The sequence below is a fragment of the Schistocerca americana genome, chromosome 4 (assembly GCF_021461395.2).
Source record: "Schistocerca americana isolate TAMUIC-IGC-003095 chromosome 4, iqSchAmer2.1, whole genome shotgun sequence".
NCBI lineage: Eukaryota > Metazoa > Arthropoda > Insecta > Orthoptera > Acrididae > Schistocerca > Schistocerca americana.
In genome coordinates, this window is record NC_060122.1 from 714,980,119 (window position 1) to 714,996,494 (window position 16,376).

Here is a 16,376-nt window from a genome sequence, read left to right on the forward strand (position 1 = left end):
GATGAAATATCAAAGAAGTTAATTAAGGCATGTTCTTGTGAGTTTAGTACAATTCTAAGTTACTTGTGTAACCAGTCAATTATAACTGGGACATTTTCTGACTGGCTGAAATATGCAGATGTTAAGCCTCTATTCAAGAATGGGGATAAAGAGACGCCATCAAACTACAGACTGATTTCACTTTTTCCAGAATTCTCAAAAATTTTAGAAAAAGTAATGTACAGGCAGCTTCTCAACCATCTGACCACAAATACCATATTATCAAGAACACAGTTTGGATTTCTGAAGGGTTCTGATATCGAAAAGGCCATTTACACCTACAGTGAAAATGTACTTAATTCATTAAATAACAAGTTACAAGCAGCAGGTATTTTCTGTGATTTGTCAAAGGAATTCGATTGTGTAAACCACAACATCCTTTTAAATAAATTAGAATTCTATGGTGTCACGGGCAGTGCTGGAAAATGGTTCAAGTCATACCTCACTAACAGGAAACAAAGGGTGTCAGTGCAAGGGACTAGTGAATTAAGTCATCAGTCATCATCAGAATGGGAAGAAATTACATGTGGTGTCCCACAAGGATGCATCTTAGGGCCATTGCTTTTTCTTGTGTGCATTAATGATCTCTCATCAGCTACACTGCCAGAATCAGAGTTCATTTTGTTTGCAGATGACACAAGTATTGCAATAAATAGTTTGTCGAGTGTAGGTCTAGAAAGATCTGCTAATAATCTTTTGATGGATATTAATAAATGGTTTAAAGCCAACTCACTGACATTAAACTTCGAAAAGACTCACTATATGCAATTCAGAACCTGTAAGAGGTTTCCACCCAGCATATGCATAAAGTACGAAGAAGAGCAGATAGAAGAGGTTGACAGTCTTAAATTCCTGGGATTACAACTTGATAATAAATTCAGTTGGGAGGAGCACACCACAGAACTGTAGAAACACTTTAACAAGTCTGTATTTGCAATTCGAGTGTTAGCAGACATAGGCGACATAAAAGTGAAAAAGCTTGCATACTTTGCCTACTTTCATTCCATAATGTCATATGGTATAATATTTTGGGGTAACTCTTCAAGTCAAACAAAAGTTTTCAGAGTCCAAAAGCGTGTAATACGTATTATTTGTGGAGTAAATTCACGGACGTCTTGTAGGAACATCTTCGAAGAACTGGGTATACTAACTACTGCCTCTCAGTATATTTACTCCTTAATGAAATTTGTCCTAAATAATATATCTCTTTTACCAACAAACAGCTCAGTTCATACATACAATACCAGGAACAAAAATGATCTGCACAAGGACTTAAAAGCGCTTACTTTAGTTCAAAAAGGGGTCCACTACTCAAGAACACTCATCTTCAATAATTTGCCAGCAAACATAAAAAATTTAATTACAAATAAAGATCAGTTTAAAAGGAGCTTGAAAGGCTTACTAGTGGCCAACTACTTCTATTCCATTGACGAATTTTTTAATAGAAACAAATGATGTAGTGTCTATATTCATACTATTAGTATTGTTATTTCAGCTTTAAAAAAAAGTGACATGTTCCACATCCACCAGGATCTCCTCAACACTGATCTATGGAACGAAAAACTAATCTAATCTGACCTGGATCACTGGCTGGCCAGGGCTGTCGATGTTTAATGAACCAGTAAAGCTGTTGTCCCACATTAATGCTCCATGTAATACAGCATAAAATGTGTCCTTATGATTGTACTTGACTGTACTGGTCACAGCTTTGCTACTTCTCCATATGAAACGAAATCCAATGAGATTCAAGCAAATGCGGAAGAATACATAGTGTAATTTGTACGTCATGTTATTCCTATAGAGAACAGAGTATAAATATATGTATTAAAAACAAAGATTCCAAGACTTACCAAATGGGAAAGCGCTGGTAGATAGACACAATAAAAAAACACACAAACACACACACAAAATTTCAAGCTCTCGCAACCGATGGTTGCTTCATCAGGAAAGAGGGAAGCAGAGGGAAAGACGGAAGGATGTGAGCTTTAAGGGAGAGAGTAAGGAGTCATTCCAATCCCAGGAGCGGAAATACTTACCTTAGGAGGAAAAAAAGACAGGTATACACTCACACACACACACACACACACACACACACTTATCCATCCACACATATACAGACACAAGCAGTGACAATAAGGCTATCAACAGCATCATGATACAGCTTTTCCAAACATTTCTGCTTTACAAAAGCTTTAATACATCATTTACTATGGAACTCTGCCAAGACATACTTCTCCGTTAGAATTCTAGAGAACCCCAGAGAAGTTTTATTCCTTTTGAACCATGTACCATAGCATGGTTACAGGTCTCTTCTCCACCACTGACCACACAATATGCTCTCTGGCCCTCACAGAGATTGTTCGGTGTGAAATGGTCAATGACTTGCGCTCAAGTGTCTACTACAGAACGAGCTGTCTTTGGTAAAGACATAGCATAGAATCTTCCATCCACTATCAGCAAATGAGGATGTAAACTGCCTCCTGCAACTTACTTAACTTAATGGCTAAAATGCTACTTTGATGAAAGATGGACATCTGCTTTTTCATAATAACAATCCACTTTCAGGACTAGTGCCTGCAGTTCACTCGTTCATGTGTTCAGATGATGTCTGGCATATCTAAGTAGGGTATACTGGAAGAAGAAGGTGACACAATTCTTGTTCAAACTTTTTAATATATCAACAAAATTGATAGATTAAACTGATACTGTGCGTGCATTACAAATACTGGTTCTAGGCTGTGCTGGCAAAGTCTCTATCATGTCCCTTAAATACAATCATGATAATGGTTTACATCTCAGGCCGTTATTACAGACATGTTTTTTTTCTGAAATTACTTCAGTCTTTGAAGGTTTACAGATATTAACTTTTAACATAAGCAGTGTCATGTCATGAGGCACATATTGCAACAGTAAGTTTTAAAACAAGAAGTTTAAAAATGCAGTAAATTACATTATGCTAAAACTGTTTAGAGTGTTTTACTTGACATACTCTTGTTATCTACCAAATTACAGTAAGCTGTGTGACACTAATATACTTTTTAAATCATTACATCACATGTGTTATGACTTTACCCACTATGCTTCAATACTGGAAATGTCTGCTTTTTGGCAATACCAGAAATATTTTACAATCAAATATTTACCTAATTATGCTGGCTGTCAGATTTAAAGCTATCTAATTAAAGTCAAAATAGCTATAACTGCATGAATAAACAAAGTTAAACAGTTTTCACATTGAGTAAGTTCTGTACAATACATCGGTGATCATAACCTGTGGTTAATGTTGTGCGTTACATTAGTGTTTTGATCTACAGTTAGTGTGGTATCTTATGCTTCGGTGTGTGTCATCCAACACTGCCACATTAGAAGGTTCTGTTAGCTTGTATGTGGGCTGCCCTTAGATGCAAGGCTTTCTTCTCTGTTGGTACAATCAACTAGTGTGCAATAATTGTGGCATGCAACTAACTGCATGCCACATTTGGAAGAGTTCAAATAAATTATTAATGGGAAGACAGCCCAAAAGCAGAATTTGGTCTCTACTTTAGGTGATGACATGCATACTGTTAAACATTTTTTAAATGTTGTTCATGTATTTTTCGTCAGGTTGTTGGAAAGAAACACATACCTAGGTCTTAAAGCTGAGCAACTAACCAGTTGTTCTTATTTAGATTCCTTTGACTATTTCAGATTCCTTTGTGTGCTTGCATTTTGTAGCATTCTTATTTGTTCATTATTTTTATTGTTCTTTTCGATTAATTTTCTTACACTGACTACAAATTCATCCACATTGTGCCATAATGGCTGCATTCATAGACGCCCTTCACTTTAACCATAACAATAACTTGCTGACTACATCGATATCTGTGACCAGTCACTTTCTTTTATAACAATATAACAATTTTATCAAACTCAAACAGTTGAAGAGTGGAGATTCACATTCGACCCTCAAACTATGCATGTGCCAACACTTTAATAATCTGAAAGTTTTTTATTTGGGTGTACTGCTAAAGTGTCTCCAATAAGTTCTAAAATGTTCTCTTTCAATAAACTAATTAACTAAGGAAATTTCACAAAAGTACACCTCTAGAATGGCATAACATCGCAAATTGTCTTAGTTGCAGGTTATTAATTTGCATATTTCATCTTATTATATTAGAGAATTGTTTTAACATTTTTGAATAATAATATTCTATAACATGTTGCTAACATAAAAGTCAACATAACATATTACAATTTACTTCTTCTGTTGGCAGCTATTCTAAATAGTGCACAGCTCCTAGAAGACTTGAACACACGTATTGATGAACTGATGCCTCAGCTTCTTGAACTCAACAGGAGCATACCTCTAGAAATAACTAACAGGGAGGAACAACTAAATGATGTCTACCGCTCTATAAGTTCTCAATTCTTTCCCAGTCAGCCACTTAGTCTAAATGATTCTACAAGATTTATAGATGTAAGTACCCATCAGCTTGAAACAAAGTGACAAATATAAGAAATATGTTTTCTTTAAATAAAATATCTGTTTCTTCCAAATACTTCCAACTTTGATTACGATTAGTTATTACAAATAGACAGCAGAGATACAAGTATGTCATATGACTTGTACCTAACCAACAAACACCACAAATCATGTAATAATTTAGATATTTACATAATTTTTAATGTTGCCAGTATTAAAACAGTCCAAAAAGTAACTCCTTATTATCTAGAATCATTTTTGGGCCAAAGTCCATGCTGCCCTTTTAACAGATAACTGAAGATAATTTGATTAAACCAAAACTGGCTACAAATAATGAAGAATACTTATTAATTGATCTCTTAGGCTTTCTCAGCATGACAGGTTAATAGTATGCTTTTGGGTGTGCAGGTGAGTTGTTAATTCCATTTTGTGCACAATATTTTGACAGCCAAGTCAGCTGTTTTCTTCAGGTCCTGTGATCAGTATTGTTATGCATACTTGCTACCGAACTCCAACCAGATGGTGAAGTGATGTTGGTGTTGTACCATTATTTATAGCCAAGTTTGATTCCCAATGCCCCCCCCCCCCCCCCCCGCCCTCCCAAAAAAAAGCACTGAATTCTCATTTATGAATATGAATAATTTCTTCAACAACAATCTCCATATATTCTTCTATAATTACACAGTAGATTCTTCAGTACAAGACTCTTTTAACACAGGAAACAAATCTAATCTTGTTCAAATCTGACATAAGATTGACATGAATCATTGTCTTCTTGCCCTTGTTTGTGAATCACTCCAGCAGTGTTATGTTGAGGCCATTCCTCATGACTTGTATACTACTCTAGTATGGAATGGCAATGCATGGAGCATGCAGAGACACCAACACAGGTATCTGATCTTGTGGAATTACTGTGATCATATGCCCACCTGAAGATACATGGCGTCCCTCAGTGTACTATGACATGGCATCCCTCAGTGTACTGGCCACAGGCAAAAATAATAAAACTGCAAAACCTTGTCGCTCTTCCAAATATTAAAATTTTATACCACTTATAGTTTGTGATTATGATTCATCAGCAGTACATATAAGGTTATACATCACTCTTCCAGAGAGGTACTGGTATGTAACACCACTTTTGTTTAAAGTGGTACTGCCAACCTAGTTAATCAGTTTTTCTGACATTTTTGTTTGATAGACTCTGAAATTATGCTGTCCCAAAAACTTGATGTTTGTTCCACAATACCAGCCCCATTATCTTTTATTTTATGATTACATTCAAGTCAGGCCTTGGCAAAAGCTGATTTGCTTGGCTGTTTTAGTTGGGTGTGTTGTTCATATTCTTGCGCCTCTCCTTGGCTGTTTTAATTTCCTGTCCTATGTAAGTCTTGCCACAATCACATGGAACGCAGTACAAACCTAGCTTTTCAAAATGTAGATCATCTTTAACAATACAAAGACTGCTTTTCATCTTTGTTCAGGGGTGCAAAGTACACTACATGCCATATTTCCAAAGAAGTCTGTCAGTCTTTCTGGAGATTAGTCACATTTCAAATCAACTTATCTCATGTTTGACAGCAAATATTGTGAACAAACTGACAGCATGATGGTGGCTAATTCAGTTCTGCCTGTTGTGGAACACTGTGAGGTGTCAGTGTACTAAAATCTGCCAAAGTCGAACTGACCTGTTTCTATCAATATGTGAATGACACATTTATGGTATGTCCACATGGAAAAAATTCATGACGAGCTACTAGAACCTTTAAAACCTATCCATCATAATATAAAATTCATAATGGAAGCTGAAAAAGCTGCCCAGATACCTGTCCTGGGTATGTTGGTTAAAAGAAGGATAGACATATCCCTGGGGCACACTGTGTGTAGAAAATGCTGCACTCTGACCTCTGTCTTCACACCTGAGTTGATCACCATTTGTCACAAAGACATTCTTTGCTAAAGGCTCTGGAGCTTGAAAGCTCTCAGACAACACCCTCAAATAGTGTTCCAGTGTAATGGATGCTCAGATTGACAAATAAAGTACTAGTGCAAGAGAGAATTTGTGACATCTGACAAATTCTAGATATCACTTTAATAAGACTTCTTTATTTCCATCTTTACACGGTGACTACCTACTCTATAGAGTCTTGGGCAAATGTTGACAATATGACATGGTCTTATACAGAATCCATGCAGCTCTAATCTTTATGTGCAAGAAATCACAATTAAATCACTTGCACAAAAAGCCAAGACAAGGAGCAGAACACAATACATCAATTATTCTCACTGACAAACATCTGAATGAGGGTGCACTAAAGGATTAAATTTTGTGTTCAGTTCAAAAATGCTTCCAAATCAGATTATAACAGCCCTGTAGCATATATTGAAGCTTCATTTCCACCAGAAGACATTCACCATGAAATTTCTGGGGTGGTCACCAAGTCACAAATGCTTAGATCCAAAATCTTCAAGACACAAGTATAAGCACTTAGAAAACTGTGGGAAAATGAGGAATCAGTGCTTCTTCCATCATAAGGGCAATGATATAGTCCTTATTTCATGAAGAAGGTATTTGATCTCTTGAATGACACTACCTACAGATAGATTTGACTGCAATGGCAAGGTGTGTGGGTACCACGTGTTCTAAACCAAACCCACAAAAAGGGCCATATGTGCATCTCTGCTTGTTTGTCATCAACTGGTTGATGGACCACATCAAGCTTTGCTTTCCTGTATCATTACTGGTGATGAAAAATGATGTCTTTATCTTAACATAAGGAAAAGGAATGGATGAGCACAAACAAAGCAGCAGCTGCCATACAAAGGCCTTTGCACATCATCAAAAGATAATGTTAGGCATCTGGTGGAACAGCAATAGTGTGGGGTTCTACAAATTGCTTCCCCAAGATGTAACCATCAATGCTGACATTTATTGTCAACAACTGAAATGTCTTGCAGATGTAATCTGAGAACAACAATCAGGAAGACTGTGTAAAGTGGTGCTACTTCATGATATTGCTCACCCACCTTCTGCTAGACTGACAAAAAACACTATAATGGAGTTGTTTTGGGAACTCATTTCACACCCATCTTATTCAACTGATCTTGTGCCCTCAGATTTTCATTTTTTCCACTCTCTATCAAACAATCTTCAGGCAACTTCATTTTGCTTGAAACTGCACTCTAGACATGGCTCGATAAGTTCTTTTACTCAAAACCATATGATTTCTACAGTCGCAGAATCAAACAGTTACCCCAGTTCTGGCAGTCTGTCATAAGTAGTGATGGAGAATATGTAATTGATGACTGAAGTCTGTGTTATGTGTACCTATTGTGTTTATTAAACTTATGGAAAAATGCTACAAACTTATGCACCATTGTATTGTGATCTCTACTATTTCTTTCTGTTTATATCCTCGACAGCATGAGCTTGAGTTTTTTTTTCAGTTTAAATAATATACCACCACATTTAGGTAGTCTATATAACATTTACATGTTATTATAAGCTTGTAGATCCATGTCTGCTGTTACTGAAGACATCATAAGCTATTAGCACCACTTATTTGGCATAAATAAATAAAAATTCATGCTCTTTCCAAGTAAGAAAGCTAACATGTTGGTCCTCTTACTTAATTCATCTTAGACTAACCACTGCTACAAAAGTATTTAATAACCAAACCATGATGGTTCCCAAACACAAATAAAAAATTATAGATATCACCAGTATCAAATTTCTTTAGAAATATACTATATGCTACTTGACCACTAAGTCACATAAAACTTTACACTTGTACAGAGAGAGATTCCTCTTAGTTTGCCCTCAAGCAATACCACTTATCATGCATTTTGCTACATAATCTTATGCCGTCAGTTGACTTCACTTCCTTTCCAATTTTGGATGCAGGGAGTTACATACTTCTGACCAGCAGCAGCTACACATTGCCCTACTGTCTATTTTCCTCTTCTGGCATTATTACTAGCATGCACAAAACTCAGACACATTCCTTAATATCATTCATGTAGTACTTGTACTTACAGGTGAACTACTAAAATTTGTAAAATGCATTTAACCCTCACAGATTGGGATTCAGTCAAATAAATTGTTGGCATCCTAACTCTATAGGCACTGACCATATAATACCTTCCACAAGAGGCCAACTTGTGACAGGGATATTGTCCCAATACATATTCTTTAGACTGTACTTTTTCTGTGGATCATCCATCCCTATTGGTTGACGCATACACCCAATCATTCCCCTAATTTATATATCGACTCATTCCTGTTGCTTAAATTATGTTCCAGAGGCCTGAACTCATGCTTCTAATGAATTCCCTTGCACTCCTTCTTTACTGTGTCAACTGTGTCAACATTGTCAAGGTCTCTTTCTTTTCCATTCAGTGGGTCTACAAGAAATACTACTATTGGGCATGGTATTCCCTTTAGTTTGTAAGGGCCTTCATATTTTGTCATTTCAGATTTGAGCTCGGATAACAGGCTCTCACTAAGTCATTTAATTTAAAATTTGTCTCTACTGCATTTTGACTATATTGACATGATCTGTTCCTTGCATGTTTCCTTAATTAGTCCTCAATATTTTGAGTTCCCTCTTTGTTGTGTCCTGTCTTCTTTAAATAACAAATAAATAAATAAGTAACATGGCTGCACTGTCTGAGGCAAATATATACAGTAAATTTATGTCAGTGTAAAGGAAATGTTTGTATACTCTTATTAACTGTATAAAAGTTCATGCAATACTACACTTGGCCACATCATGGCATCCATCACACTTCATGATGCACTCTGGATGAAACTCTGTGGCTTACTTCTTGGTCATGGCCATAAATAAATCTCGAATCTTCTCCACTTAAATTCAATCCTTTCAGTAGTTCTGGTGAAAGTCCATTACCTTCATTAAATTTCCATTTACTTAATTCCCCTTTTGTTTTATTAAGTTCCTCCCAGAGCTTTAATATTTCCCCTCCTGCTTTTTTTCAGTTAGTTCTATTATTTGTTTTACATTCTGATCTTTCTCCTTAAAATGTTCTGAAACATTTTTTCTTACAAGATCACATTGTTGATTTCTTGCAGCACTTAACTTACCTTGTAAATTGGGTAAAATTGTTTGCAAGTTGGTTATTTTTGTATTTGTCTCATGTTTCTCCTTAAAATATCCCTGGATGTGTTGTTCAAGACTAGCATTCTTGATATTTACTTTTGCACTTAGATCCACAATCAAAGTGTCAAGCTTAGTACTGAGCTCTGTACTTAGACTAACCTTTGCAACATATAGCATAGTACTGAGTACTGTACTTAAAACAATCTTGGCAACATCTAGCTTGATACCAAACTTTACACTTAAATCAGTTCTTGCAACATCTAATTTGTACTAATATTTGTACTTAGATCTCCCACGATTTGTCACCTAAAATTTATGTTCAGTGCCTGGAATCATTCTGGATACTCACTTCTAATTTCTCACACTGCTCAACACCACCACAAAACACATTATTTTCGCTCAAATACAGCTCACCTGTGACTTGTAGCAGTGCTTGGTGTGGTCAGCTACTGGTGTGAAGCTTAATTGTTGCAGTGGGAGGTCTGTGACAGAATTTTCCATGGCAGTGGCTGACAGTGATATCTGATGAGCCATTGATGTAATTACAGCCATGCAGCATGTGATGATGTGGAACTGATAAATTGATAACAGCCATTTGCTACTAGAATATTCCACCTTCCAAATTGTAGACTCATACTTTATTCTACTAAATGAGATAATTTTCCTTCATAAACCACATTCATTACAACAACTTTTTACTCTCAGGAAACCATTTCAAACAATTATCTGTCTGCTTGACAAGTATATTTTAGATATATTCATAATGAATGGAGTTACAGTTAATACCAGACACTACTCTCGAATTTCTTTTGTTCCTTAATTTTTTTATGCCTTGTCATGGTTATCTTCTTCCATGAAAGCTATCACAACTCTATGGTTGGAATATTCTATACAGAAAAAAACATTAAGTACAGCAAGTGTTGTCAATTGGGAGCCGCTGCCACTGTTGCCTCACCCAGTAGCAATGCTGTCTCCATTACCATTTAGTTAATGTACACATACAGAGAAAGCCCACACTCAGCATGTGTGTCCCACTTTCCGAACTACATTAAATAGATTTTCTTTAGCATTCAATGATCATCATTTATTGATCCTAAATACACTGCGCAAAACATCATTATAAGTACAGGGTGTTTCAAAAATGACCGGTATATTTGCAACGGCAATAAAAACTAAACGAGCAGCGATAGAAATACACCGTTTGTTGCAATATGCTTGGGACAACAGTACATTTTCAGGCAGACAAACTTTCGAAATTACAGTAGTTACAATTTTCAACAACAGATGGCGCTGCGGTCTGGGAAACTCTATAGTACGATATTTTCCACATATCCACCATGCGTAGCAATAATATGGCGTAGTCTCTGAATGAAATTACCCGAAACCTTTGACAACGTGTCTGGCCGAATGGCTTCACATGCAGATGAGATGTACTGCTTCAGCTGTTCAATTGTTTCTGGATTCTGGCGGTACACCTGGTCTTTCAAGTGTCCCCACAGAAAGAAGTCACAGGGGTTCATGTCTGGCGAATAGGGAGGCCATTCCACGCCGCCTCCTGTATGTTTCGGATAGCCCAAAGCAATCACACGATCATCGAAATATTCATTCAGGAAATTAAAGACGTCGGCCGTGCGATGTGGCCGGGCACCATCTTGCATAAACCACGAGGTGTTCGCAGTGTCGTCTAAGGCAGTTTGTACCGCCACAAATTCACGAAGAATGGCCAGATAGCGTGATGCAGTAATCGTTTTGGATCTGAAAAATGGGCCAATGATTCCTTTGGAAGAAATGGCGGCCCAGATCAGTACTTTTTGAGGATGCAGGGATGATGGGACTGCAACATGGGGCTTTTCGGTTCCCCATATGCGCCAGTTCAAACCTCCGTTGAAAACTTCGTCTTGTTGCAACAACACTGTGTTCTTGGCGGTGGAATTCCAACACCAGAAAAATCCTCTGTTCTAAGGAATAAACCATGTTGTCTACAGCACACTTGCACGTTGTGAACAGCACACGCTTACAGCAGAAAGACGACGTACAGAATGGCGCACCCACAGACTGTGTTGTCTTCTATATCTTTCACATCACTTGCAGCGCCATCTGTTGTTGAAAATTGTAACTACTGTAATTTCGAAAGTTTGTCCGCCTGAAAATGTACTGTTGTCCCAAGCATATTGCAACAAACGGTGTATTTCTATTGCTGCTCGTTTAGTTTTTATTGCCGTTTCAAATATACCGGTCATTTTTGAAACACCCTGTATGTTACACTATAGATGCTAGCTGAATGTAAAACAGTATCTACACTTGAAGTAATTACTTTGAATTTTTGACCCATAGTACAAGTTCTTAGTATCTTATTTATTACAGTGTTTTGTCATATGTAGTGCAAACTTCTTGGTACTGACATCAGCATAGCCTAACTGTCAATGCCATGTTAATAATTCAACTCTTTTGTAGGTATACAAAGTAACTACTTATTTCTTTCAATCATTCTCATCGAATAACATCTCCTTATACAGCTTCCACCATTCATTTTCTTGATACTGTTACTTTGTGATTTTCCATTGTAGTCTTTTAATAAACTGTGTGCTCTTTGAAGATTAGCTAAAATACTACAAAATTCCTTGATATCCATTGTGTACTTAGTAATTTTTAATACATAAGTAGCAAAATTGCCTCTTTCCTTTTATATCTTGATCTACTTCTGATTGTAACGAAGGCTGAGATAAGGCATCTGGCATTACATTATCTTGTCCTCTTAAACAAATAATAAAATACAAAACAAATATTTGCACTAATCTATCCTATATATAGAAATGATGCATATACACACATACACACTCATACAAACGCATCTCAAACACTTGTCTGTGTGAGTGTGTGAGTTGAGTTTGCGTGTGTGTGTGTGTGTGTGTGTGTGTGTGTGTGTGTGTGTGTGTGTGTGTGTGTGTGTGTCACCTATGCTTGATGAAGGCCAAAAGTTTTAACTGTGAGAGTCTTTTTTGTTGTGCCTATCTGCGACTCAGCACCTCCACTACATTGTGAGTAGCAACTTTCCTTTTCATAATGTTGTTACTTTCCATCCTGGCTTTTCCATTGCTTGAATGATGCATATATGTATTGTTAAAAAATGTGACCTTCATCAAAAATCAGCTGCCAGCATGCTTGTTCGGGAAAAAATCCCAAATTTAATTCAGCAGAAATTCTGTATCCTGACAACAATAGTTGTGCACTGATGGAGAGACTTGCATAGGATTGACTATATGCAATGCTGCATCAAACCGGACTTCAGACTGATAACTGCAACACCAACAACATGCACCATTAAAAAGAACAAAATTTGCCTCTTTTTGACAGTGAAAATACTAGGTAGCTAAAATGCTCAAAACAGAAACCTGTGATATTTGAGTCCCAAGTCCTTCAAATCCTGAGTGCATAATCATATGCAGTGTGCATAATACTGATACAAATTGATTTTCGTGCTTCAGATGTGATAAAAATCATCAAATTACTGCGTGTTCAACAGCAACCCAAGTCCATAAAAATATCGTAGTTCAAACAGTTACATACCTTTAGTGAGTCAAAGCTATTGCCATTGGTAAAAATTGCTGCCAACATGAATACCATTCTTTTTCAAACTGAAATTGTTTATCATTGACAACATTTTGTTGTTACAGGTGTTTATAAATTCTATTGTATATCACCTACTCAATCAGCAAGTATAAGTATACTTGAGAAAGAGGAAAGATTCAGTACATAATGTATTACAGAACTCATGTGAGTTTGATTATTTTATTATTAGTTTCATCCTAATTACCATTTTGAAAATAGGTGATGATAATATATTTTTAATAAATGTAAGTTGTAGGTGAATTTCATAGAACTTGATTTGAAAAATTCTTCTTAGTGGGCCACCCAGCAAGAAATATTTAAAAATTAAATTATCTCTATCTCATGACACAAACAATTATTAAAAGTATTTTAATTTTGAACAACACATCTTATCATCTTGTAGTGTCTGCTATGAAGTTGGCATCAACTGGTGATGTTATTGTGTTCAGTGGTGAAGTATTGTGTGTATGTGGTCTGCATTAACAAGACAGACATAGCTGTCAAACGGCTTCCACACCAACCATGAGAGGCACTGTGTTTCATATTTTTATGTATAAATGTTTTATATTCTTCTGTATTGTTTATTATTTGACATGTGAATTTTTATATGAATTTGTTTTTCCATCTATTTACATTTTTCCAGTCTCTCAGGAATACAGTGTCTATGACCATTCCTCTTCCTGAGTTATACACATGTTCAGAAAGTTTCATTTGTGAGTTAAATGCTCTGATTCATATTCAGCTTGGATAGTAAATGCTTATTCAGTCTGTTCAGCAAACAATGTAACCAAAATAAAAAAACTTGTTCTGTGAAACCTCGTGACTTAGTTTGTTCACACCAAGCAAAGGTCAGTTAATTCAAATCATGCTAATTTTGACAAGTGGTGACCTCTTTGTGATTTGGGCTTAAGAAAAAGGTTGAGCAACTATTACAAAATTTAAATATTATGCAAGATATAGATGCACCAACAGTGTCTAGACTAGTGGTCCATTTACCTCTGTTCTGGCCAAACAGCCCAATCTTGTAGTCTGCTCAAGTCAAACCAGTTTAGCTATGCAGGAATTATGGCTGACTCAACAAAATTTGACCTCATCACAAGCCAACTTGACCATTGCTACATTGCAGGGGTACAGGATGTGATCACTGTGCCATTGCATGAAAAATTCTGAATTAATCAACATAGCAGCTGCATTGCACAAAGAATGGGTCAGAGAGGTACCAATAAAAGGAGACATTGATGATAAACTGTCACAATATTTGCATCATTCGTGGGGTAAAGTCAATACAGTTATGATCCCTGACAATTTGCTACACACCCTGTGATGTAGTCAATTACCTCCACAAGCCAAAGCGATTTTAATGTCTCAGATGGAAACATCATCAGATGTGGTGGCAGAGCTAGCAGATCAGATTCAAGAGGTTGTCACACCCACTCAGGTTAGTGCAGTGACAGTGCCACGCAGAAGTGCCACTGTGGCACCAACAGTGGTGCGCATGGAATCCGACTCACTGACAGCCTGGTGCCTGTTTGTTAGTGATAGCAGAAGTGTTTAGTAGACACTGGCTCAGACTTAAGTGTCCTACCAAGAACTTCAGTCCACCACTGTAGAACACTGACTGCATTCTGTTTATCTGCTGCAAACAACTCATCCATATCTACATACAGAACAACAACATAGCAGATAGAGTTAAATTTGGTACAGCACAATCCATTGGCATGGGACTTTACCATTGCCAACATTATGAAGCTGATAATAGGACCCGATCTTCTGGAAAATCTCCATTTCGTACCAGATGTTGACAATGTTACTGGACTGACTACAGTGGGTTTTCACCATGACACATCAGTGCATAGTGCCTAGCTAATACAGGTGATTGATGAGAAGTCCGTGGTACACTGCACTGTTGGGGCAGTATCCTACCTTTACCAGGCCATCAGGCACACATGCACACATAGAACACAACATGGTGCACCATATAGAAACCACAAATGGCTCACTAGTGTCTTGCAGACCCAAGAGATTGGTACCCCGATTTTTTGGCCATCGCTAAAGCAGAATTCGATGTGATGCTTAAGAAAGGCATAATCTGTCCATCAAGTAGAAATATTTAAGCTACACATTGATCTGAAGAAAGTAGGAGCCTATTGCCTGTGCAGTGACTGTCGTGCACTCAATGCGAGAACTGTGCCAGTTTGATATCCCGTGCCTTTGTTGTGTGACTGTAATTATGCATTGCGTGACACAACTGTTTTCAGTGTTTTGGACTGTGCCAAGGCATATACACATATACCTGTGGCAGAAGACGACATCCCCAAGACAGCAACAATCATTCCATTCGGACTCTTTGAGAGCAAATTTGTGACGTTTGGGCGACAGAACACTGCGCAAACCTGGCAGAAGTTTATTGACTCCAATCTATGAAGACTGCCACTTTGCTTCAGATACATGGTGATGTGCTTCTGTTTTCTGCCACCAGGGAGCAACATCACCATCATCTACAAGAAATATTTAAGCGTTTTGAGCAATTTAGCATGGTACTAATGTGGCCAAGTGTGTGTTTGGACAGCATGATACGATGTTTTTAGGTCATTGCATTTCATTTACAGGCTCCTTACCACTAATTGAGAAGATCAAAGTAATTTTACAGGTACCACAACTGATGATGGTCAAGGAGTTGCGTGGGTTTTTAGGTATGTTAAACTATTACTGCTGACACTTTCCCCGTGCAGCAAAACCACAAGATCCATTGAATGCAGCACTCTCTGCCTCCAGGTTCGAGTTGGCATTCCAGTGCAGTGGACTGAAACAATGTGCTCCACTTTCAAGATGGCATGAAATAGCATAGTAAATGCAAAACTGCTGCAAACCCTAACTGGATGCATCTTTGGTATTAATGGTAGATGCAAGTCAAATTCCTTTTGTGTGGTCCAGTGGTCAGAAGATTCATGGCAACTGCTTGCATATTTCTCCTGCAAATTGTCGCCATCTCAGAATAAGTGGAGTGTGAACTCCTGGCAGTGTATGTGGCTGTTACATAATTCCATCCACAAATAGAAGCAAGGACATTCACAATACTGTCACAGAAGAAGCTGTGTGGCACAGTGGTTATGATACTAGACTGTTGCATGGAGGGTCGTGAGTTCAAAACT

General features: G+C 37.3%; 1 protein-coding gene across 5 annotated transcripts in view; it reads left to right on the plus strand.

Annotated features, from left to right (window-relative positions):
- The window catches only part of LOC124614045 (juvenile hormone esterase-like), a 496,653-nt gene that overhangs the window by 334,227 nt on the left and 146,050 nt on the right, over positions 1–16,376 (plus strand). For all 5 annotated transcript variants that reach the window (XR_006979685.1, XM_047142877.1, XM_047142878.1 and 2 more), the window contains one exon: positions 4,293–4,495. Coding sequence is in view for 4 of the 5 variants with exons in the window: in XM_047142877.1 (XP_046998833.1) it covers positions 4,293–4,495 (203 nt within the window). In the remaining variant the exon portion in view is untranslated. The remainder of the gene's footprint in view (positions 1–4,292; positions 4,496–16,376) is intronic.